This window comes from Sabethes cyaneus, chromosome 1 (genome assembly GCF_943734655.1).
Source record: "Sabethes cyaneus chromosome 1, idSabCyanKW18_F2, whole genome shotgun sequence".
NCBI lineage: Eukaryota > Metazoa > Arthropoda > Insecta > Diptera > Culicidae > Sabethes > Sabethes cyaneus.
The window spans coordinates 2,292,710-2,318,064 of NC_071353.1; the positions used below are offsets into that span (position 1 = coordinate 2,292,710).

General features: G+C 40.2%; 1 protein-coding gene across 1 annotated transcript in view; it reads right to left on the bottom strand.

Moving 5' to 3' along the window:
• The window catches only part of LOC128733452 (uncharacterized), a 28,297-nt gene extending 4,264 nt beyond the window's left edge, over nucleotides 1–24,033 (bottom strand). Inside the window, exons 1-9 of the mRNA XM_053827048.1 lie at nucleotides 23,946–24,033; nucleotides 23,563–23,855; nucleotides 22,884–23,501; nucleotides 22,146–22,274; nucleotides 21,732–21,921; nucleotides 21,464–21,553; nucleotides 21,115–21,244; nucleotides 20,242–20,311; nucleotides 13,946–13,975 (exon numbers count right to left, since the gene is read on the bottom strand). Coding sequence (XP_053683023.1) covers nucleotides 13,946–13,975; nucleotides 20,242–20,311; nucleotides 21,115–21,244; nucleotides 21,464–21,553; nucleotides 21,732–21,921; nucleotides 22,146–22,274; nucleotides 22,884–23,501; nucleotides 23,563–23,855; nucleotides 23,946–24,033 — 1,638 coding nt within the window. The remainder of the gene's footprint in view (nucleotides 1–13,945; nucleotides 13,976–20,241; nucleotides 20,312–21,114; nucleotides 21,245–21,463; nucleotides 21,554–21,731; nucleotides 21,922–22,145; nucleotides 22,275–22,883; nucleotides 23,502–23,562; nucleotides 23,856–23,945) is intronic.
• Between the last annotated feature and the right edge of the window lie 1,322 nt (nucleotides 24,034–25,355).

Below are 25,355 nucleotides of genomic sequence, written 5' to 3' on the forward strand. Positions count from 1 at the left end.
AGATCGGATATAGAGGTAAGAAGAACTATTCGAAGGACCCAGAAAACTGTGCAACGATCAGTCGAAAATCAAACAAATCAAAGTTGTGAGAGTGAGTTAAACCATTCGCTGTGAAGCTCTATCCACGATACTAACGAAGATCAAGACTAATCTATGTAATTTATACGGAAACGGTTCGTAATATGTAATTGTTATTCCTATAAAGAAACTTTATGTAATCTCAGCTGGAAGGTTCCCTGTAAAGTTTACCAATATACCCAGTCTTATTAAGGCTTCAATACAGAAGAGATGACCAATATTAAATTGGTTCTCTTCGCTACTAAAATAAATGCCATTGAACGATAACGATATTTTGGAACATTCATCCAAGTAAACTCTCAAAAAAATCCAGATTAACTTGTTGTACTGAGTCTGAGTAGATTTCAAGAACTTCTTTTTAATCATTTTTGTTTTGGCGCTTCATATAGAACATAGAATTAAAAGCAAAACTACTGGGCATAGACTATTATTTCTAGTTTTTAAATGTCATTTTAGTTAAAATTTGGAAAAGACCAACCTCGTGTTTTGCTGCCTTGAGCTTTATAATGAGGGCCAGGTAATAGTTAATTTTTTTATAGCGGTGGTTTTTACAATCGACGAACAAATGGTAGAAGAAAATAATCAAACAAAGTTATTGATAGTATCTCAGGGGAGACAAGGTGTGCAGGGAAAGAGCGGAAAATTAGGTCAGGACGGGTATTAAAATAACGCTTACTAATGTCGAATTTGTTTATTCAATCCGGATTGGAACTGGATGAACTTTTTGTGTTCATTTGCTCCTATCTGACAGATAAAATTCATCCAGTTTCAACCCGGATTGAATAAACAAATTCGACATAAGTTTGTATAATGTTCCTCTTCACCCGTTGTTTAATTACTTTCTTCTACCGTCTCATCCGTCGATTGGAAAAACTACCATTAAAAAAAGTATGTAGCACAATATAGACAGGTACCTTGTAAAGTATTTTGTCTAACTACTACGAAAAATAAAATCCTAACTACACTCTACAGCAGAACTACGCATATGATGGTACTAGATACAATCAAAGTAAAGGACATAGTTTTACCTTCAGTCGAGTTTTGTTCGTTGCCCAGGAAGGATTGCTACGCAATCGATGGATGGACCACACAAATGAAGGCTTACTGATAACAGCGAATACTAGCGAATCAAAAGTATAGTTTCATCTTTTCCATGATTCATCTTTCAAACGAGTAAGTGTAAAACGGTACGAACTGGGTGAACGATAGAGAGATGACAGAATTTAGCAGAATCAGAAAGACATGGTAAAAGGGTAGAAAAAAAAACAGATAGAGATAGATTAGAATGGATTTTTGAGTTGTGAAAATAGTAAGATTTTCGAGCAAAAGTTCTATTATACTTGAGACTAAGATAACAAAGTTTGAAATAAGTACTATTTAACTTTTTTCTTGTGTCATACAATTTTACATCGTTTTTTTGTAACGGTGTGTCTCGCAATGTCTGCAACAGATGAAGTTAGTCTGGAATAAAAAATGCACGAGCAAACACCGATAGCAGCCATGTCGCTCAGGACGAAGTAGACGCTCGGTACATAACCGATGGAAAGCGAATAAACTACTTAACTGCTATGTTATGCGTCTACATTCCTGCCTGCGATGCTTTCAGAGCATTACAGAGTCTGGTAGGCACCAGTAGTAAAACCAGTCTCTTAGCGCTTTCTTCGTAGATGATATATTACAATGGAAATTTATGTGTTATACAATGAAAGAGAGACAGCAGCAGACGCTTAGGAATAAAATGTAAATGAACAGAGCAGAGTTCGGAACTGTATAGAGGAAGAAGGTCTTAGGATAGAGATGTGCTTACCTTGGCGGGTGGAAAATAAAACAGTTCTGGGTGAGACTGTTAGTAGGTGGCCTTGGAGAGGCCTTCTTCGGTGACAATGTTTTGGTGGGTATACTGTTGCTGTGGTTGTTGCTGCTGTTGATGTTGCTGTTGCTGCTGCTGCTGCTGCTGAAGTTGCTGTTGATGGTGATGATGGTGATGGAGATGGAAGGGCAGACGGAATGTTGGGTGAGAGCTCCATCCGGGCGAGGGCGTGTACTATCTGGCGGTGGATGCGGGCGAGGCCATTACGACGTCTCTTCTACAGAATGCCGGACGACTGTGTGTTTGTGCGCCCATCATTTGAATGTAGGAGTGTGTACGTGCGCGCCGCATATGAATTTGCAACGGTAAGGGAGACAGTGTGTTATAAAGCAGGAAATATAGAAGTGTGTAGAGCGAAAAACGTGACACTGAGAAGTAGTTCTACAGATGAAAAGAGATAGAAGAAACTTTGTAGTTGGAGGAAAAAAAACTATGTGCATGTTTAGTATAGCATAACCCGCATAACTGGCGTCGTTTCGCTAATAAATCATGATGAATTGGCTTCCCGGGCGCCCACACTCGCAATCCTGCATTATTTCGGATGGCAACGAAACGTGACCGGGCTAGCAAATGGATGCTCGAATGCTGAAAAGGCGATTCATGGCAGACTAATGGAGGTGCATCGAGCCGCGGCTAATCTAGCGACCATGTGACTCCCTCGGTGGAGACAAACTGAAGAGTTCGAAAAAAATGCCAACCATCGTAATGGTTCGGTTGGGCAGGTCTTTACCAGTAGTGCTACACGGTGGTGGTGCAATACAAGTCCTAGAGCTAAACTGGTGCTTCACGGGACGATGCAAAATTATATTTGCCGCAAAATTCCGGATGATATTTGTGTGTATGTGCAAGTTTATATGTAATAATTGCAGTGCTAGATGTGGAAGCACATTCACCTAAATTATGCACTAATTTCAGCGAGTTCACTGTATATTTGTTCGAATAATTAAAATAGAGAAATAGTGTTGCATAAAATAGGCCTCTTTACTAGTTGTTTGCTTTTCAGTAAAAATTTGTAATAATAGATATTTATAGTCAATTATAGAGACTAGAAGCACATATAGGCTGGGTAGTATTCGAGAAAACTTATAAATATATATCTGGTTCGAGTGTATCCTTCCAAAGAATCAAAGAATATTGTGTATGGTTGAAAACTCAGCTAGTTTCCAGCTTGAAATTGTATGGAAATCATGTCACCTATTATCTCAAAGAATAGTTTCTTAGTAGAAAAGTGGAACCATTTATAAAGTATTGACAGCTATTACAACAAATGTACCATCATTGCTGGAAGAGGTACGATTTTAACGAAAGGCAATCACGGTAGAAATACACATTGAATTCAACGCTTACGATAAATTAAACAGTCTGTGTTCGCCGACATTCTTTGAAATTCAAATAGCTATAGTCAGCATCGTGGGCGAATGTTCGTACCTTGAGAGCAAACGCGGGGGTTTAATTAGAAAACTCCATGCAAAAAAGAAATGCTAATTCGTTCTACGGTTGGTATGTATGGACGGGTTAAGGGAGTCCTCGTTTAAATTGCTTTCGTTTCGAAATAAGTTAAGAAAATCTGGTTCTATAGAACGGTAAACAGCCAAACTGTTTGGGCTTATCTGCTTTCTTTTAAAATAAAGAGCTAGTGAAAGCTACTTCTCTTAAAAGCAAAAGCTGGCAATTTCATGCCAAATACTGCTTTATCACTTGTGCAAGTAAAGCAAAAAAACAGACTCAGCATATCTTGCGGCAAGATATAGGGTAACCAACGGACTTTGGACCCCATCAGCAGCTGAACATAATTAGGACACTTACAGCATAACCAAATGGAAGTATCCAAATTATGTATAGTTGCTAATGGGGTCTAAAATAGGTTGGGTGACGGTAAAAAGAGTCTCCATCTGAGATGTTGTAAACAAGCTGGGTGAAGTTCAGTGTCGTCAATCGTGCAAGGGGCTAAGCTAGATTGTCGACTTATAAGAAGGTAGTAAGGCCATTGCAAATCATTTTAAAGTTTTTGTCACCCCTTGAAAATTGGCTTGAAAAATCGGGGGGCAAAAAAATAATTTGTAGGATATGAGTTAAATTTTTTTTATAAAATCAATTGTCTGTGAGCTCTACAGCCTGAAAAACTCGAAAAATGAGTGTACGAGTTGAATTACCGCTTCTAGCACGAAATAGAAATGGAAGTTCAAGCAGTGGAATTTCCGATACACAGCCAGAAAAAATTTCTTTCGTTTTTATCTTTTTGTTCGTGGATTTTTGCATGAAAAATAATATGAATAGATTATAGAATAGAAAGAGAATAGATTTGGTTTTCACGTTTAAACTCTATGTAAAAATGCCTAAAATCCATATTTTTTTGCTCGACTAAAAATTTCTCTTTGTTTTTTTCTGTCGGAGTTCGCCAAAAAAATATTTGGTTTACAGATTATCAGGTAATTTATGTGAACGAGTGCCTGGGAAAACGTCTACTGCTCCTGAAGAAACATGGTTGTTCTGTGTTGTTTTGGCCGGATTTGGAATCCTACCGTAACGGTACAAAGGTCAAGGAGTGGACATGCCGGCCCCAATGTGCAGGTAGGGGATAAAAACGTTCCCAACTGGTCTCCCTATCGATTTCCATCAAGCAGAAGTTTTGTTGTATATTTTGGACGTAGGACTACGTCTTACGGCAAGGTTTGGGATAGGGTGTCATTCCAAAAAATCTTTCCCGAAAAGTGGTCAGGTTTTGAACGCTAATAGCTTAGCAGTTTCCCGATCGATTTTCAATATTCTTACACCAACCGATCGGAAAATCCAAGATATTTACACTAATCGATGGGAAAATCGAATTGGAAAATATAGAACACTATAGAGTTTCAAACCGCGTCATTGCAAAATTGAAAATAACTCTAACTCGGTCTTACTAGAAATTGTCGCTTCGTAATTGGTTGAAATAATTTCCAATTATTTTCGAACAAGTCTTGGTACAATTCAGGAATCAACAAGAAAGTCGATGGAAAATTCCATTTAATTCTACTATAACAAAGTTACAAGAGAACTAAATGAAATCCTACAATTTCTCCTTGATTGCTATTTGACTTGATAATTCCTTATTGTGCTGTACCACCAACGGCAACACGAGCGGGGCCGCAGTTGGTTTAATTTCAATAATCGTCACATTGGAAAAATGTCTGCCGTGAATAAGTGATAGCAATTAAAACCAAGTTAACACCAAATCAAACATTAATTCGTCGCAACAAATGCACAGGAAAACGCATTAAAACTAAACCCAATGTTTTGTTTCAATAAATACTGCTGGCCCAATAAACTTTATTGTGATCAGCGGAGAACTACAATCTTTTATATCTTCATAAAATCATGTTTTCATCCTTAAAAAGACGGTGTCTGGTAATTGATACAACTGTTAGAAATATCGGCATTCTTTTAGTAACATCTTTTGCATCTCCATATTAGAATTTGTTCGCTCTTAAAAGAACAGTTTTCGGTAATTAATGAAACTTAGAAAACTTGGAACTTAGGGCTTTCCTCTCGGTTTTCTTTAGCAACACAAATATATCCATCACCAATGCTACAGCAATACGTAGCGTAATTTTGCTTTGGCAGCAAAAGGTGAACGGCTTACTGGTAACTTTGCTCTTTTGTTCAGACTGAAATTGAAATGCAGCAGTTTGTTCAACGTAGATGATGGAATGATCGACCATGAAAAATAGGTGGAACCGATTGTTCTTGCTTGCTCTGATATATAAACACGAGGTAAGGTGGCGAACAGCATTATTCAAACGCTAGCTGAGCTACTGTCAACATCTTATTGGCATATCTGGACGCGACAAAGGAAGGAGGAGATAGCATCAAGGGCAAGCGAAAGTCACGCTCGGTCGCTCGTATTCTTTGGCTGTTGAGGAAAGTAAACTATTGGAGCTGGAGCTGCCGGCCGTGATGGAAAAATTAGCTGCGGAAGTGCTTGAGTTTGCAGGAAATGCTGCTCGCGATAGCAAAAAGATCAGAATTGTCCCACGTCACTTGCAGCTGGTCACCTGGAGGCTTTCCGATTGGTTCGTTGCAACAAACTGTACCTGGTTAGCGGTTCTCCGATTTACCGAATCGATACTCCAATTTACCGAAAAGAAAATTACGTTAAGTGCGTTAGTGCAAGTTTATTGCAAGCTGGAGTTATGATAATCGAACTTTCGATCCTTTTAAGGACCACATAACGATTGAAAAGTTTATTATATTTTCTTGCCCAGTTAATACCATAACACAGGCAACAAGGGGAAAAGTTAAATTTTCTGCCGCATTTTCTTCCAAAACGTCTGCAGCTTGTAAACGCTTTATTATCAGTGTTCTTCTTGTGTAAGCCGTAGAAAAGCTTTGCGCAAAATTTTCAGCTTTTTGAAAACTCGCGCGTGCCGTCTACCGATTAGGGTAAGGCGGGGTAAGAAGGCCCCGCGGGGTAAGACGGACCACATCGATTTCGAATAGAAATCCTTAATTTTTTTTTGCAATTAGGCTACCGTACCTTCTTTGTTAACGTATTTGACTACTACTCTGTGATGATCGGCCACACCAAACGTCAAAATTAGAATCAAAACAAACTATTCGCTCGTCGTGACTTTGTGTGATCTAATTTTAGCAGCAACAAATTTAAGGGATTTTTGCAAAACAACGGAGTATTTCGACGTTTCTCCGTATCGCTGACGTTTGTAAAACAATTCCTGTTTTGTGTGTGTTGAAATAGGTTTGTAAACGGCTTAAGTGAAAAATGCAAAATGGTGAAGATTGTAAATTAGGCGTAAGACGGGCTATTTTTCACGGGGTGAAAGGGTCATGCGTTGTAGCGCTAATAATGTTTGAAGGTTTTCCTGTGTGATGTTCGTTTTTGTTTGCGTAGATGCCTCGAAAGTATATTAGAAAAACATCGCGGACGGCGGATCAGATGAATCAGGCCAAATTAGCCATTGATAAAGGTATGCCCATCAGGACAGCATTTACCACATTTGGAATTTCCAAGACACCTCTTCGTCGGCAAATTAAAATACGTAACGTTACGCCAACAATGAGGCTCGAACTTGTTCAGGGTAAAAAGTTGTATGATTCGCAAATATTATTCTGGAGCGTTAAGTCGGGCAAGGATTGATTTCAGTCGCCAGTTTAGTCGCCAGTTTAGTGAACTATTTAAATTCGGTTGCAGGCACAGTTGAAGTGAAGCTCAGCTTCACAGAAGGTCAAAATTGTACTTGAAAGTATCTTTTAACAGGGCATATATTTGAACATCGGTAGATCAAGGATAATATCGAGTGCCGCGTAGTCATTATCATTATAAGAAAAGGCTTGATCATAGGATGTACAATCGAGGCGATTGTTTTATGCCAGGCCAGAGAGGTAGAAGCCGGCCAGAAGTTGAAAGGTAATACTCGGAAGGTCGGGTATCGAAAAGTGAAATGACAGTAGTCTGTGATGTAAATCGATTATAGATGATACGGCAATGGTTTTAACATAGAGCAGTATATTTTTACGAAAACAATGTATTATTAATAGGTAACAGTAGACATAATAAAATATACAACTATAATGTTTGCATAGATCCGATCCAGCTAGTGCTGATGCTGGTTTACTTTGCACCATCAGTGTGCACACGAATTTACTGAAAGTGCAATAAGAAAGTGCATCATAGAGTGCAACTAACAACTATTGTACTAGTTAGACAGTGTTTACAGCCGCACAAAACTGTCCAACTTTGGCTGGTGTTGAAAAAAAAATTCAACGAATAAAGCATCTAGTAGAGATTGCTGTCGGAAGTAGCTGGTTCAAGCAGCTGTTCAACCCCCGGCTAAGCTTAATGCTGTTGATATGTACTAGAGCGCCGGGATACTACTTCAGTAGCTCCGCATGTCCCTTCTGTAATCGGATAAGAGATAAATCTTCCAACCAAGCAGCGGGCAAAGTGCACTCTATCCTAAGCTATCCCATCGGCGACCCCAACGTGTTCTGGTGTAAGAAGGAAGAAAAGCAAGCTAATGCGAAATTTTCCAGCGGAAATGAGAACATATTTACTTTGGTTCACTTGCTTTTCCTAAGGGTAGGTACTTGTAGGAGGGGCGACTGGTTTCTACTACGGAAGGAAGAAGGCAGCTTGGCAGCCGTTCATCTGGCCGGATCTGCGTCAGGCCCGCATCGTCAAGATAGTAGTAGCTCATCATCGAGAGTGCAGCCTCATCAGAACTACTACAGGGGCTCTTCGAACGGTTGCAACAGTGTAGGTAGCAGTTTAGCACAGAGAAAGAGAGCGCGGGAGTGACAGGACGGTGGGTGGGGGAAGAAAATGCTAATTAGAACTTCTCACCTGATCGGGTGTATTGGTTTTTGGCATTTGTAAGTGGATAATGGGTTGGTTATTTGGTGTTTTTAGTAACATTTCAGAATGCTGGACTCGACAGTTGAAAGACTCTGTCAGACGTTTACCTCTTTTGCGGTATATCTGGAACGAGCAGACATAGGGGCAAGTTTCAGGTGAATTGAATCGTGAAAGATAGGTTTCTTGTTTTTTATTTACTCTACCGGCGACACCTAACGAGGCGATACATTGTGAGTTTAGAAACAGACGTGCTTGGTGAAAATTGATTCTGACTTGTGCATGGGGTGAAGATAATGCCGAAAAAGTGGTAGCACAAATTGCAAGTGTGAAGCTGGTGTGGCAGTGCGGTTTTTCGGTGGTGCTAGCCCATTTCAAGTCACAGCACGAACCCAATAACCAGAAGTTGGTCATGGGGAAGAAAATGTGTCGATTCACAGCATGTACGTTGATTGGTTAGGAGGAATGGCTCCATTTACGATCCGCTTATGACGCAAGACACTTTTCGACCTTTGCAATGTGTAATACCGTTTGGTCTAAAATTGGACCATGACAAAACCAATCTGCCACCGTCGAAGAAAGAACGACACATAAAAGTTGTAACGTGCTATAAAAGTGGTGTTTCATTAATTTAGCAAACTCACGATACCGAAATGTCCCAGCACTAATATGTTCTCAAAACGTGGCTGGTTTCGAGATACGAGAAATGACATGGATTTAATTGAATTTCATAATTGATGTGCAGACCGGATCTGCTTCGCTCATTCGGGCTCAAATTTTTGAGGAGCTGCAAAGCATCAAATGGCATCAAGCCAGAGCCGTTTGTCCCGCCGATGGCGAGATTAACGAGGTATGATAAAACGAAGTGCCATTTAAATTAACGTTAAAAGTTTTACTTTCGTGCAGCTGCAGGTGAGTTTTATTATCAACCATATAAACTCGCTGCCTGCAATATTCATTTAGAAATAAATGCTTGAATTGAAGAATATGCGAAAGAGATAGAAAAATTTCTGTTGAGCATACACTCAGTAATTTTTCGTCAGTGCGAAAAAGGGTTATAAAGCACAAATTCACATGGACTTTTCTCTTTTGATTACTCAGATAACTCAATTCAGATAATTCAAATCTAAATCTCTCAATAAATAAAGTTGTTATTATTGCGTCTGTTTGAAATAGAAAAATGAAATTTATTTTTCATGTGAAATTACCGTATATTATCCTAAAACTGCATATTAACTTCTGCTAATACGGACGATTCAACAATTAGAATATGTTTCCGTTGTAGTAAAATAGTGCCTAAATTGTTTAATACCTTTTAGTTGTCATATTTGAAAATATAAATAGAATTTTCTGGGTTATTAATCAAATTTCAAAAGAATCAATCATTCATTGATATCTTTATTTTTTCTCAACCAATTTGTCATGGTTTTTTGTGAGATAAAGATTTATATCTCTTTGGGGTGAACCAACTACTGCACAGTGGGTAGAATCGACCGAAAAAACGGAACTTTTTGTTGCCGCTGTTTTCAAAGGGTAAAAAGTAACTTTTCTTATGTAAAAAATCACGAAAAATCGATTGATGATGGTCTCAACGCGCGAAAATGACTATTTTCTAATAGTTTTGAAAGAATCATCTGCAAACTCTCTCTAATTTGAGATTCTGTGGTTAGAAAAGCAGAAGAATGTTGTGAAAAAGGCATATGAACAAATTTATTTCAATGCAATATAATCTACAAGTGTGTTTTGCCCCATTTTACTCAAGGTTTCTGTACTACAGGTAAAACGCCAATTCAATACTTCCCCCAGAGATTTTCAAAAAGGCATGCCTGTTGGGCAGGTTGAAAAAATTAGAAGATCGAACGACAATCAAGTTTTTCACAAAAATGTCATGTAAAGAAATGTTTTGCCTTGTCTTACCCTACAACTTTTACAGAAATCTGAGAATGTACTGATAGGAAAAGAAGCAAATGTGAAAGTGCTCCGATTTCGTTCAAAATCGTTTGGGAAAATCGAATTTTAGTTTTGAAAATGCTATTTTTTCAGTGTAGAAATGATTTTTATTTTTTTCAGTATTTTTTTATGAAAATTCAGAAGATTGTCCAAAAGTCATTCATAGATCATTTTTTTGTAGGTGCTATAATTTTCGAAAATATTTAATACCTTTTCTTCGGAAAAAGTTTTTGTAAGAAAAACTTTTTTCCCTGAAATATGCCCATTTTGCGATCTGTGGAAGAATTGTAGGCCATATAATATCTATCTTTAAAAAAATTCTTCAATTTCTGAGATGGCCTTTTTTGGAAAATCGATTTTTAGTTTTTTTCTCAGTGTAGAAATCAATATTTTTTCAATAATTTTTTTTGAAAATTCAGAAGATTTTCTAAAAGTCACCCATAGATAATTTTTTGTAGGTCCTATAATTTTCGAGTTACATTTTTTTTATGACAAAAAAGAGAAAAAAAATTAAGCCCTTTCCAAAATTCCAAATTCCAAAAGTGCAAAAAGTGAAGTTAAAAGCTTGTAATAGCTCTTTCCAAAAGTTAGTCTAGACCAATTTTCGAAAAACTAAGTATGCAAAGTTGTTTCTTTACATGAACTCTTCATACACAAAAAGTGTCATTGGAATCTGAGAGGGTGCTGTCAACCCCATAGACGAGTTGGCGTGAAATCGGTCATTTGCTCCTTTTCCTATCAATACATTCTCAGATTTCAGTAAAAGTTGTAGGGTTAAGCCAGGCAAAACATTTCCTTACATGACATTATTGTGAAAAGTTTGATCATCGTTCGATCTTCTGACTTTTTCAATCTTCCCATCAAGCATGCCTTCTTGTAAATCTCTGGTAAAAGTATACGTGATTGATCGTGTGATATTGCACCGAAACTTGAAGTTTTTCGCATGTAGTGTCTTTAGGAACATTTCTTGGTATAACAAGCCCCTTCTTGTGAGAGAAATCTTTGGGTGATTAAAAGTGAGATACGTAATTTTTTATCTCGTATATTCGAGATACAGGTTTGATACTTTCGGCAAAGTTGTAGTAAATATCAATACAAACAACTTTGTCAAAGACACCATGCTTGTATCTCGTCAAGGAAATTATCTATGAAGCGTTATTCGCGGACAAACCCTTTAAAACAGTTTTTAAACCCTGATTTATTCTGGTCAATTTTTACGTGTTCATAGTGTTTTAGAAAGTTGTTTATCTTGCTAAAATAAACGTTTGTGTGGAACACTATTATTTGTTATTCCCGTTGTTTGAATCACCGTGCGATTATAATTGAGGATTTTCTTGATATTTTTCGGTGAATAAATAACTCGTTTATGCTTTATACGTTACGCGTTTCAGCCTACTGTGTTTATTTCAGCCATCTTCGGACGCAAAAAGAACGTCTTAACACTGTGAACGTCTCGTACTAATTAGTACGTCTCGTTTATAAAAAATACAAATTCAAATACAAATCAAAAATAATATTTGAGCTGGAAATTCCAATATCAAATGACATATAAGATGGTATAACAAAGGTTCCTTTCACCACTAGGTGGATTAAATCGGGTTTTTGTTTTGTTTATTGATTATTTATTGATGCACCCCCTTAATGCAAATTTTTTGGTATAACAGAAAAGTACTTCGAAAATCAAGAAACTTTTGTGAAGACACAAATGCAGAAAACTTAGTAGTTTCTACGCAAAAGCTGATGTCCGCCTATTTTAGAAGCCGTCCCACTGTGTGCCGTGATTAACAGAAAAGAAAACAAACACAGAAAATGTAAACTAAAAAAACTAAGTTCGAAAGTTCGAACTAAGTTCGAAAACAGACACTGAGGAAGCCTGCAAGTCGTAGGCGAAATACGTATCTGTCGTGAATAAAATATACATAGTAGAATTAAATTGGATAAGTTTTCTTCTTTTTTAATTTTTAGGTTTCGTATTCTACTAAGACGCTTCAAAAACTTCAGACAGAAAATGTCTTATTATTATCGTAAGTGCACCTAATTCTGCGCACTGCATAGTTTAATTAAAAATTGGAACTTTCTCAAATTAATAACTGGCTGTACACTTATTCTGCTAGACGCGTTAACTAAGATAAAAATTTGCAGGAGATTGCGAGTTTTAACCTAATGCGCTGAATTAGGAACCACGCGTAAAATTAGGCGTGCTTACAGTACGTAGATCTTTTTGTAAAGTTAAGCGAGAATTGGTAGATATAATTAGCAAACTCTATTGCTAGTAGCTCTTCTAAAGCTTTGTCGAAGAAACCAGCTAAGAAATTGGAGACCATTGCCTATTAAAATGGCATGAAGTTAACAACCTGTTCGCAAAAATTATTTGTTATCTTCAAGTGTGGTTAGATGTAGAGACCCTCTTCATGTATTTTCATAGTTTCGCAATTCAATTTACAGTCGCTCCACAGTTGTGTATAACCCATTGCTATGGGTAAAGCATGGATTTTAGCAGAATTAATGATTAATTTCCATCATATTTATTCGTCTTGAGTACTATAGATTGTAGAGAATAAATATGATTCTGCTAAAATAGAGGTTTATTAATAACTGTGCGTTAACCACAACTGTGGAGTGACTATATCGGAGTTTTCAATTTCACAATATATTTTCAATATCCCGTTCGTTCGTTCATCAATGAACACGTCATCAATCAAACTGGATTGCGAATAACTATGAGTATGACGGACTGTTACTGTCGGTTGCTGCCCTCGATTCATATTGAGTTTACCGATTCTGTATCATTCAACTAAGGAATTCGAGAAACCGGTTCTCGAATGCACGTGTATTATGACGGTAATCTGGACGAACGGTTTTTTATCGATTCAACAAGGTCGATTGCTGATCAAAAATTTCGGAAGTATCAATTTCGGTTTGCAGCTTTCGAATAAAAACGGGGCATAGTTTAAAAAGGAGCAGCCAATTTATGCTTGCACCGGTATGTTATTAGACATTGCTACACCCACCTTCCGAAAAGCTAAATGAATTTGTCATGCTTGGATGCACGATCAAGATAGGGACATACCGAATAAGTGAAGAGATAGGAAATTTCTGCGAAAATCGACACTCGATGGAAGAGGTGAGCTGGCCGTGAATTTTAATTCGTTTTCCTACGGGTCGTAAATCCTCGCTATTGGCAAACCCCCCCTGTGTGTCGTCGTCGTTGAAAACAAAAAATGCGCAGCTGATTGACGTAATTGTTGACATTGACTTTAATTTTTCACATAAATGGTGTTTGCTACGGATTCGGAGACAATGTATCGTATCGTGAAATTAGCGGTGTTGCTGTTGGATTCATTCTACCCCAAGCGTGTTCTGTTTCTGAGTGCATGCTTCAAAGCGTGTAGCTCTTTGAAGTTAAATTACGTTGAAGAAATTGATTCTGCATCTATTAAGTGCCATTAGCATTAGCAGAAGCTATGTTTATGATACCCATGTGAAGAAGCAGCGGAAACGAATGCATTCCAAAGAGCTATTTAAATTCATTTGATTTGGAAAACATGACTTTTATTTTTCCAAACTTCTTAAAAGGCACTAGAAAGCTACACTAAATATATAGCATACTATGCTACGGCAGGCTACGCTACTGTAGAATCATGAAAAGAATAATGGAAACTTAGAGCTAGATAATATACGACTAAAATAAGTTAACTCACCTCGCGTTGTGACCCAACAAGATGATATTTCTGGAAAATATTGAAATATGTTTCGGTTTTTATATAGAAAATTAAGATGTGTTTATATGAACGAGTGTTTGATATGAGACAGACAGGCGGGCGACAGACACACGGTTGGGATGTTATGCGAAAGGTACGGAAACAGAAGTTCTACGAGAGATGATTATTGCTGCGTCATGTATAAATTCCGGTGCGAGTTTCAATTTATTTTCCTATGCTTTCCATTTGAATTGTTCTGCGTTTCAATGTCCACTTGATTTTATACAAAGTCGTCTGTTTCGGGGAGAAAATGTTGTACAGAAGCTGCTTTGCTATTGATGCAGTTGTAAAGTAAGAGATTTTTTATATAACACAGAAGTAAAACAGACTAGATAAAGGATTTGCAGGAGCTGTACAGCTGAACATAGTAATTGAGCGAGTATGTAATATAATACACAGAAATAGACAGGTCGAGTATTACAAGAAGAGCGTTTTGATTATTTTCTTGGAAAGATATCACTAGCTATTTAAAAAGTAGCGAACAAAAGTATCAGCATCAAAAAGAATACATTTCGGGGAAGAGTAAAATAATGATACAAAACTGATTAGAATAATATAGGATACTTTAGTTGTGTTGTCTCTTCGTAATTGTTAGCGATTCTTGCGATTAAATTTGAGGAATAACTTTAGAATAGTTTGAACTAAATAGAGGTAATGAATGAATAAAGGGAAGGTAAACAATACAATGTAAAGTTTTAATATCAATGTATTTTATGTAATGCAATTTAACAAAAACTAAAAGAGTTTATTTGATAAATGATTAACCCACTAACGGGCGACATCGTAAAAACGACTAATGACCATTTTTTCATTAGTACAATCAAAAAAGCATAAATAATTATCTGGATGATTATCTGGACGATATATTATTAATTACAAAAAAATCTCCATTGTACTCGGTCCTGGACTACTCGTCGCCAATTCATTGCGCTTCTCGACACTCGCAAGTCGGCTTCAACCAGGTCGAGCCATCTAGCACGTTGGGGTTCTTGAAGAGACCAGATTTCACTGCACAGTCGTCCGACATCCTTGCGACGTGGCCGGCCCACCGTAGTCTCCCAACTTTCTCCAGGTGTATGATGCGAATCTCTCCAAGCATTGCCTGTAGCTTGTGATTCATACGTCTCCACCACTCTCCGCTTCTTTCCGTTTGTACTCCGCTAAAAATAGTCCGCAACAGCTTTCGTTCAAAAACGGAAAGTGCAAACAGCAAGTATGTCTTCCATAAACAAAGCTACTGTCTCAAGTCCGTAGAGGACTACCGGTCTGGCGCTTTGTACATCGCCAGCTTTGTGCGGCGGCGTATGCTCCTGGATCGAAGCGTCTTGCGAAGGGAAAAGTAGGCTCAATTTCCAGCTTGAATGCGTCGTTGGATCTCCTTTACTCGTATGATTGTCGGCGGTGACTAGAGATCCCAAATATACGAACTCATCAACCACTTCCAGTTCATCGCCGTCAATAGTCACTGCCCGTGGGAGGCAAACGTTGCTTTCTCTGGAGCCTCATCCTACCATAGATTCGGCTTTCGACGCGTTGATTTGTAACCCTATCCTCTTAGCCTTCGTTTCTAGTCTGGCGCAGATTGCCTCCGCCGTCCCAAGGTTTCTATTAATGATGTCGAGGTCGTCTGCGAAGGCTGGGAGTTGGCTACTCTTGCTAAAGATAGCTCCTCTAGTTTCGATGCTCACTCGCCGGAACACACCTTCAATAGCGATATTGAATAGCATACAGGACAATCCATTCGAAAGAACTCGAGAGTGTTCCCGAAACGCGCACGTAGTACATTACTCGCTCCAGAGTAGCTTTGTTCGGAAAACCGTACTGGTGCTTTATTTGCCACAGCTGTTCTCGTTCAACTGTATCGTATGCTGTCTTGAAATTTTACGAAAATATGATGCGTGGGCACGTTGTACTATCGACATTTCTGGAGCATTTGTTGGAGAGTAAAAATTTGATCCGTGGTAGCACGGGCCCCCATAAAGCCCGCCTGATAGTGCCCTACGAATTCTCTTGCTATTGGGGATAGAGGATGCTACAAAATTTGCGAGCGCAGCTTATAAGTGGTGTTGATCAACGTGATGCCGCGGTAATTACAGCAATCTAGCCGGTCGCCCTTTTTGAATATGGGACAAACTACACCTTCCATCCACTTCTCCGGTAGTTTCTTAGAGATAGAGAGCCGGCACGCTGTTGTTGTTTGTAGGCACTCCGAGGTTAATTACGCCTCCTGCTGCCATATCCATCCGTTTCCGAGGGTCGAAGCATCTAGCTCCACAGAGGAAGGCAGAACTTCATCCAATACGCGCGCGTGGTGTTATTATTGTAATTAAATCAACAGGCTAATATAGCCCCAATGATTGTCCAACACACAAAATACAAAAATACAGTCAAGTGATTAATAAAATGTTAACAAAAGCGACTAAATCTAGATCTAAGTTCACTCCCGAAAAAAGTAGGCAAATCTTCTGCATAATATCCGTCGTGGCAGATGGAAATCGAATAAAGACGAAACTTGATTAAAGGCACGCTGCAAACCACCAATGGCACCGTTCATGCTGTAGTTAGTACGACGAAGTGGTAATCTCAGCATTGCATAATTGCGTAGAACTCGTTCAAGTTGATCTGCTCCAGAAGCGCGGGGCAGTCTATTCTACCCTGCAGGCATGAACATGAAACATATATGCAAATTTCCAACACGATGGAAATACGCCGCTAGAAACAGACATTCTGAATAGACGGAGCAACGACGTCAGTAAGCAGGCTATGTGTCTCTTCAGGAATACAGAAGGTACTCCATCCGGTCCGGGATTGAAGGATGACTTAAGATTGGACGCGGCCTTCGAAATCATCTCCACATTAACTTCAATGGCACCCAGCGTTTGACCATGTACTGGTACGTTGTTGGCAGCAAGGGCAACGAGGTTACTGCTCAATACCTCATTGGCAAAGACACTTGCGAATTTTTTGGAAAAGAAATGGCATATATCCTGAGGAACGGTAGCAACTTTCCCGTTGTATTCCATGGATGTCGGAAAGCCGGACTCTCTGCATTGCTCATTTACGTAGTTCCAGAAAGACTTCGGGTGAAGCTTCAGTTTGCGTTGAATGCTGTATTGATACCTTGAAAAGCATTGGCGACTGACTCGCCTGTACAAGTGATTTATCCTCGTATAAATGAGTTTTAGGGAACGCGTGCGATACTTCGTGAATTTTCTCAAAGCTGCTCTTTTGTTTATCTTGAGCTTGCGTAGCTCATTTGTTTGCCAAGAACGGTGCGAAAAGTTGCGATGACTTCTTTTTGAGACGTGTCGGTCGATAACGTATAGTAAGACATGAGTGAAGGCTTGGGCAGCAGCTTCGATGTCGTCATGTCTCCCCAGTCGATACTGGACCACACGTCATTTATGCTATGCTGATCGGCTTTACAAAAGTTATAGGAGACTGCAACCGGAAGTTCATCAAACTCGCAATGCAGCTTATCCTCAATGCATACAATCAGAGGAGGATGGTGTGGAACTGGCTTAACTAGTGAACATGGAGCCGTTGAGATGAATGGGGCCTTGTCATGTGAGCTCACGAAGCAGAGATCCAAGAAGCGGTTGTTTTCATTAACTACATGATTAATTTGAAAAAGCATTGCAGTACTATAATTGTCTAGAAAATTCATTGCCCCTGCATGGATCGTAGAGTTTTCAGGATCAGGGTAGAGGAATCCGCTATGGGAGGGTTTCCACGAGGTACCTGGCAGATTGAAGTCTCCCAATATGACTAGTTCATCTACTGGAGTGACATCTCTCATGACCGAGTAAACCGACTGACAGTAAGCGTCGATTAGGTCGTTGTCAGGTCGGTCAGGTCGGGTCAGGTCAGGTCAGGTGCGATATATAAAGCACACAAAAAAGTGTGCGATCACTCATCATGATAGCTGTCCAAACTTGCTTTACACCGTTCCATGAGTTGTTCTCGATGGCTTTAACATGCAAACCACTACGAACAGCTATCAGAACACCACCGCCACCGGTAGACTTGCGACTATTACTGGGGTTCCGATCACAACGAAAAACCTCATAATCGGAACCAAAAACTTGACTGGAAACCGTACGAGAGTCAAGCCATGTTTCGCATAAAACAATCACATCGTAACAACGGTCTGATACAGCTAGTCGGTAGTCGTCAACATCAGAGTTCATTCCACCGGCGTTCTGATAGAACACGATAACATCCTGCTTGCGGCTAGAAATCGGACATTTTCCACAAAAGTTACGGATACGCCGGTAGATGCTGTCCACTATCGGCTCTACCGGAACTGTCGCCACCGTCCGTGGACTGCGTTATTTTCTTGGCAATTGTGTTCTGCAACTGTCGGGTTGTTTAGCTGCCGAATATTTTACCGAGGAGGGCGGCTTCGTCGCGAGGTATAAGTCGTCGATAGTGCGCACGCGTACTGCTCCTAGATAATGGTCCGAGTTGTCGCAGTGGTCAAACCTTCCGACAAAACAAATGGTCCGAGTTGATATCCGCACCTCGGAGGAAGTCTACGTTGGTGATGTTCGAGAAAAACCGGCCCTCGATGAGAATATGGTCGATTTGGTTCGAAATTCGTTGGTCAGGTGATTTTCAGGTGGCTTTGTTGATATCTTTGTGAGGAAAGAAAGTGCTTCTGACCACCAAGCCTCGGGAAGCTGCAAAGTTGATGCATCGCTGGCCGTTAACGTTAGTGTAGGTGTCCAGGCTATGGGGCCCGATCGCCGGTCTATACATTGCTTCCCTACCGACCTGAACGTTCATATCCCGGATGACGATCTTGATGTCCCGTCGTGAGCAGCTGTCGTACGTTGCAACGCGTTGCCTCCAGCTGCGCATAGAACGCTTCCTTCTCGTCGTCGGATCTACCTTCGTATGGACAATGCACGTTTTTGATGGTGTAGTCGGATAAACGGCCTTTTATCCTTAACACGCACATCTTTTCATTGATCGCTTTCCAGTCCATTACGCGATCATGTATTTTGCCCAACAGTAGGAAGCCCGTTCCCAGCTCTGCCGCCACGAACCCTCCGCACCTTCTCGCCTTTAAGACAGGTCTTCTGCAGTGCCACGATACCAATCTTTCGGGGTTCTAACTGGCCGAGCAGCACCCTGTCGCCACCAACGAATTTTAGTGATCTGCAGTTCCAGGTACCAAATTTCTATTCCACGTCATTATTTCGTCGACTTTGTCCATGCCGAATGTTCCGAGTAGAATTTTCTTGACTCTTTTTTTTTTTTTTTTTGTATGGACTCATCACTGCGACCAGTATAGTTAGATCTATTGTGATATCGCCCGGGTGTTTGCTGTATGACCTGCACTGCATTTATTTGCTATAATCGCTATTGAGTGAGCGATATGCTTATTGAATTTCATGCGTGCTTGTGTGTAATTGGGTTTTACCCTTCTTTCAATGCTTTCTCTACTTTACCCACCTTGTTCCACATGATAGCGCTGTCCCCAATTATAGCCATCCCTGTCACTGCACACCAGTGCATTTAACTATAAGGGTCTCATTTTGCACTGTCAATAGGCCTTATCGGGATAACATAGAATGCAGCATTAAGGAAGGGCAAGCAAATGAGGGGCCTGAGAATAAACCCATGCTAAAAGTCACTTTGAACATCGAATGGCTTGATTCTACTAAGATTCGAACCCACGACCATTCGCTTGCCAAAGCAGACTCGGTAACCTTGCGGCTACAGAGCCCCTCTTGACTCTTTTTAGTTTTAGGGTTCAGATAGGTAGCCGTACCAAGACCTACGCTACCGAGTCTCGTGATGGGGCTGCCATCTTCCAGTGTCGAGGCACGCTGTGCCTCCTTCCCTGTTGATATACGACTTTTTATATATCTACATATAAGTTGGCGTAGTCTGACTTGCACAAAATGTATTCGAAAAACTATTTCATAATGCTTTTTATAAGCATGTAGCTTATTTCAAGTAAGTTACAATAATGAATGATCACTGTGATACAATAGCCTAAAACTAAAGCAAAGAAATTTACCAATAAATTAGGTTATGTAAGGATAGGTATCGCCGAAACTATAAAATGATTAATTTTTTCAAGCGTCTGTCGTCGGTTTATGGCTCGTGATAGCGCCGAAGGTAAAATACTGGAAAGTGAGGATACGGAAAGTAAGATATTTACAGCAAAAAGATACAGGTTTCGAGCGGAAAGAAAACAAATGTTCAGAAAACATGTTCCATACCGAATTTTCATAATCATTATTACCGGATTGGTAACAACATTGGTTTCTTAGTAATGCACGACCAGTTTTTCTGTAATTTCAGGGGAACACAAACACAGTTGAGTGAATTCGCTTAGTGATGCTGTAAAAACTATTTGATTTTATCTTTATGATTTTATGACGGACAGATCAAAACATAATATGACAAAATGTCAACCAAATGGGATAGTCGAAACAATCATATGCCCAAGCAGATGTGAAACAATAATCAAACGGTACGCAAAAAATTAACACTTAGGCATCTGTTATGGCAAGCCGAAATAAGAAAATCTTAGACATCGAACTAGTTAACTACATTACATCCGAAGATTTCAAACAGTGTAAAATTGTTAGTTATCCTCTATAGTTTAGTCATCTTGAAAAAGTATAGTTTTGATTGTGATTTTATACAAAAATAGTAATGAAAAGCATTGGCTTGCGGAAAAAGGTTACATTCAACATTCCTGAAAAGCAAACAAGTAATGGAATATGATATTGCTGTTGCTGGAAATTTTCATGGACAGGTATTCATTTAAGCTTATGTTTAATGACTGAAACATACATTTGAGTATAATCTAACCAATTCATAAACATAAAAATTCAATTACAGCAACGACACAATAAACAAAACATTACTTCGATTATATACGTTATATCATATCATAGCAATTTTGGCTGTTAGGTAATGATTATAACTTCTAACCAAAATTATTATGCAGATATACGGTTGTTCACAAAAAGACGTAAAACCACTATTATAAGCCAGACAGTGGTCCTGATTATCGGATTACCGGACGAAACGAAATAAATTTGGCAAAAATAAAAGCACTTGGATAAAATCGGTCGTAAACCTACCTGAGCAGCCGGGTGATGTAATCGGGCCAATTGTCCGGGAACATGACCAAGAAGAAACCGACAGCTATTAATATAATACCTGCCAGCTTCATTCCGGCAAAGTGCGCTCCATATAATACGATGTCCAGTGCTAAAACGCGTTAGAGAGCGGAAGCAAACGAAAAAAGCCACTGTTATTTGATTGCTATCTTTCGGTTTTTCAGAGGCTTTCGTCGTCATTTCAAGTGCCGTGACATGTTTTCAGTCACGTCCTGAGAAATATTAAACTTGAAACGAACGACTGTGGCGTTACCGTCCAATGCCTCGATTGCAATGCGACCGAAAAATGCCATAAGAGACAGTCAGTTACCTGCCGATACTGGCACAGCTGTAATTAAACCTAATGTAACAAACATATTGTACGTAACAGCGCTGCTAAACTGCGTCAAAATGTGGAAAACTGTCGAAATTAGTGCCACGCGTGGAGAACATGACAGATCACCGTCAAATGTGGCAGCCCAGAAAAAAGAGAAATAGAAAGAAAAACAGACAAGAAACAATAAATAAATGCACCAATTAAAACGACGCATTCAGTTGACTGCAGGGGCAGAAAGATGTGACGATAAACGGGCTCTCACCTAGCAGCAACACACTGGCCATTAGCAGTATTATCCATGGCAGTGGCTCCCAGGGCATCACCTCAGCACCGGTAAAGTAAAGTGCGATGCATACCGGCCACAGGATGGCAGCGTTCAGAAAGCCGATGAAGGAGAAAGTGAACGCAATTTGGCCCACCGGGGGATCGCCCATCACCTTACGAAACATCACCTGAAAACGAAAACAAAAAAATATAGTAGTTTCGGTTCGTTGAATATGGCCAGCGAATAAAGTAAAGCAAACAAAAGTGATCAGCGTGGAAAATTGTTGGATTTTGATTTGCTGTTTTGCTTTGTTTTGCTATTAATACAGAAAAGAATCCTTTCTGCAAGCAGCAGAAGCAGAAGCCAGAAGGATTCTGACGGATGATAAAAGAACTTGTCAGCATGTACTACCTTGAAAACAGCATAGCCGGCGGCCGAGAGGGCTGCCAGTACCACACCACCCAGCGTTGGACTGCCCGTGATTCCATCCATGTAGGCTAGAAGTGCGATTCCGGTGTCACACAGTATCACAGCTACGATCTGTAAAACGTTGGTGATGTTAAACTTGGTAGACAAAAAATTCAAAAGCACACAAGTTTAAAAAAACCGTTTTGAAAATATGCCTAATTATTTTTTGATTTGATGAATGAATCGGGTAAAGAGAATATCTACGCTTTACTTCAACTAATTGTATTTGAGACCAAGGATAGCAAAATGTGCGAAATTGATTTTTGATACGGAAAAGAAACGAAAGGACATTCAAGTTTAATTTTGATTTCATGAAATTAGTCGAAACAGAATGAAGACATATTTCGAACTTTCGGAACGAAGCAAAACTGCAGAATGAACATGGTTTATTAAGTTGAACGAATCGTGAGAAATAACGAATAATTTTCGATTATCTTGAACTCAGATCGAAAGCCAAATTACACAAAAATTTTCGAAATCACGCGCAATTCTTACAGTGACACATGACTAGTCGTAAGTTTTTTTAATCATAACGAGCGGACGCGAAATAGAATCCTATTGTTATATTTTTTATCACTATAAGAATTTGGAATTGACAAATAAGATTTTTTTAAAGATTTCCCATGATTTCAAGGCAGTCAGCCAGTCCCATGGCAAGTAAGTCAGCAACAGCATACTCACCCTAACTCCGACGAACTGCTCCTGCAGTATAACCCAAGCTAGCAGGTAAACGCACGCCACGTTAGTAGCGAACAGGGCCATTACATCCGTCGCCAGCAGGGCCTTCAGTGACAGCGCGTACAGATAAGTCGTCAGTAGCCACAGTATGCAGAACGTCAAGCAGCGGTTCAGAAAGCGGCCGATTGTAAAACCCCGATCCCGAAAGCCCCGCAGTATTTCCCCGAGCACCTCACCCGTACCATCGCACTTTTTGATGGCCACCCGACCGAGAATGTAAATCGGGAAGAACAGGATCGACAAGTTGGTACAAAACCAGGACGCAAAGAACGGTGCGTTAAAGATGTGCGTTGAGCTGGACGGTACCAGCCGGTCCGAGGTGACGATTGGTTTGCTGGTTGACGGCATGAACGAAGTGGTCGGTCCGAATCCGTGAACGATCAGGGCAGATGAATTAGCGTCCGCCGTCAGGATTGGCTCACTGTCTGTAATTAAAGCCGTCAAGTGCGGTGGTAGTGTGGAAGCATACGCATTTCTCTGCAGGTATAGAAATTTTATGCAGTGCGTTGCTCCAACCCAGGAGGCCGTCACGAGAATCGTTACGCACACTCCAAAGTACATCTGTAAAAATAACAAAAATAATTATTGTCTTTTCTAATCAGCTAACAATTTAACGACATACTTTCTGAGCTAATTCAGAACAGCAGGAGTCGCGACATCGTTTCAGTCTGCTAGTTGCTGGTGGTGGCACTCCGTCAGCTGCGGTGGTTCCTGCATTGGTATTGGTATTATTCGGCACCGTCGTCCCCAAAACGGTGGATGCTCCTGGTGGAGGGGTCTCGCATCCGGTTCCAGTAACGGTCACGCCAATCAGACTGTCCTGACCGTCATGCTGACTCGATGTCACCGAGTCTGAATGCATGATCTGTGGCACATTGTTGTTGAACCCACCGAATGGTCCATTGGGAGGTTCTCCTGAATCATGTCGACCGGTGATACATAAAATATACATGTACCAATGTTTGGGATTGAACAAAAGCGAGGGTGTTACCAGCTAGCACTTACCTGTTACCACGACGGAGGGGGCTCGAACACGTTTCGGGTTGAATATGGCCGGTATTTCGCTGTCACGTGTCATCATGTTGTCTATCATGGTGTTCTGTTCGGATTCCGCTCGCCTCTGCTAATTGCTTCCATCCTCTAGGGCACCTGCGATAGTGGAGAACGTCGGAAGAGAAGGGATTGATTTAGATTTGTTGTTTTTATCGCCTGTCTCGAATGGCCCTGGTCGTGATTTTTCGGGGGCACGAATCTTGTGCTGATGTATTAGATAGATTAGGCAGTTGGTCGGTCTTTCTGTTTGTTTGAACCGAGAAATAATATATAGGTATCATTGTTCGTCATCATAGTAGTAATTTAGCAACTCCAAATATAATAGCTTAATCAGCTTAATAAAAGTAAAATTATAACTTCAAAAAATGACAATTTCATATTGCATGCAGTCGTTTTTTTTGCAACGATTTGAATTATACCTAATTGCAAACCCAGCGTCCTTCGGCCCAACCTGTCTGTGAGTTTGGCAGTCGCAGCAGGCTGTGACAGGCGTTTAATGTATAGAAAGCAAATTCAGTTCAAGAATGCCACCACTTTGGAGGCTGTCTACATTTCCTTGCAACAAATACCCGACCGCAGCAAAGCGGAACGGGTTTCGCCAACCAAAAACCTCGCTTCGCTGGGAACTGGAAGACTTGCGAAAAAAATAAAAATAAAAACTGCACCACTAACTAACGAACCAAACCGTCAGCGGTCGTCGGTTCGAGATCCGAAAAAGTGAAAGATACTCTCCATTTTTTGGCAGACCCTTGCTTCCACTTGCTGTCGGTAAGCCGGGTACACGACTGGCGGCGGGGTTCGTCGTTTGCTCGTGCGACGCTCGATGGACGCCTCGATCGAGCATCGCACAGACCCCAACTCAGCAGGCGTCAGTCTATAACGAACTATTGAACACGTCGTTGTACACTGCTTGCGCGCCTTTCGCAAGTACCGTGCGCGTAATCGTATTTGTTGAAAACCTGACTGACTGACTGACTTGACCACGTGCATCCGCAATAGCTTAAATTTTCACGCACCGCAGTGATCGAGGTGAAGACGAGCAGAGCAGTAAAAATCAAAGGAAAAGTGACAGCCGGTGATTTTCGCAAATCCACCGTCCAACCTCTAGATCATGCCAAATTAATTCAATTCTACGGTTTTTGGAGCCCCACGCAGTCGACATGAGAGTGATGCTTTGTGCTGTCCGTGTTCGATCGAAAGAAGAAACCAGAGAAGAGTAGAAAGAATAAACCACAAGCTTCGAGAATTTAAGTTATTTTTCTGTGAAGAAGTTTCTGTACGAAGTAACTAAGGAAGGCAAGAAGCCGCCTGCATTTCCGGGGTTGTGAAACATTTGCACCCTTCCTCGTGCTGGTTACACAT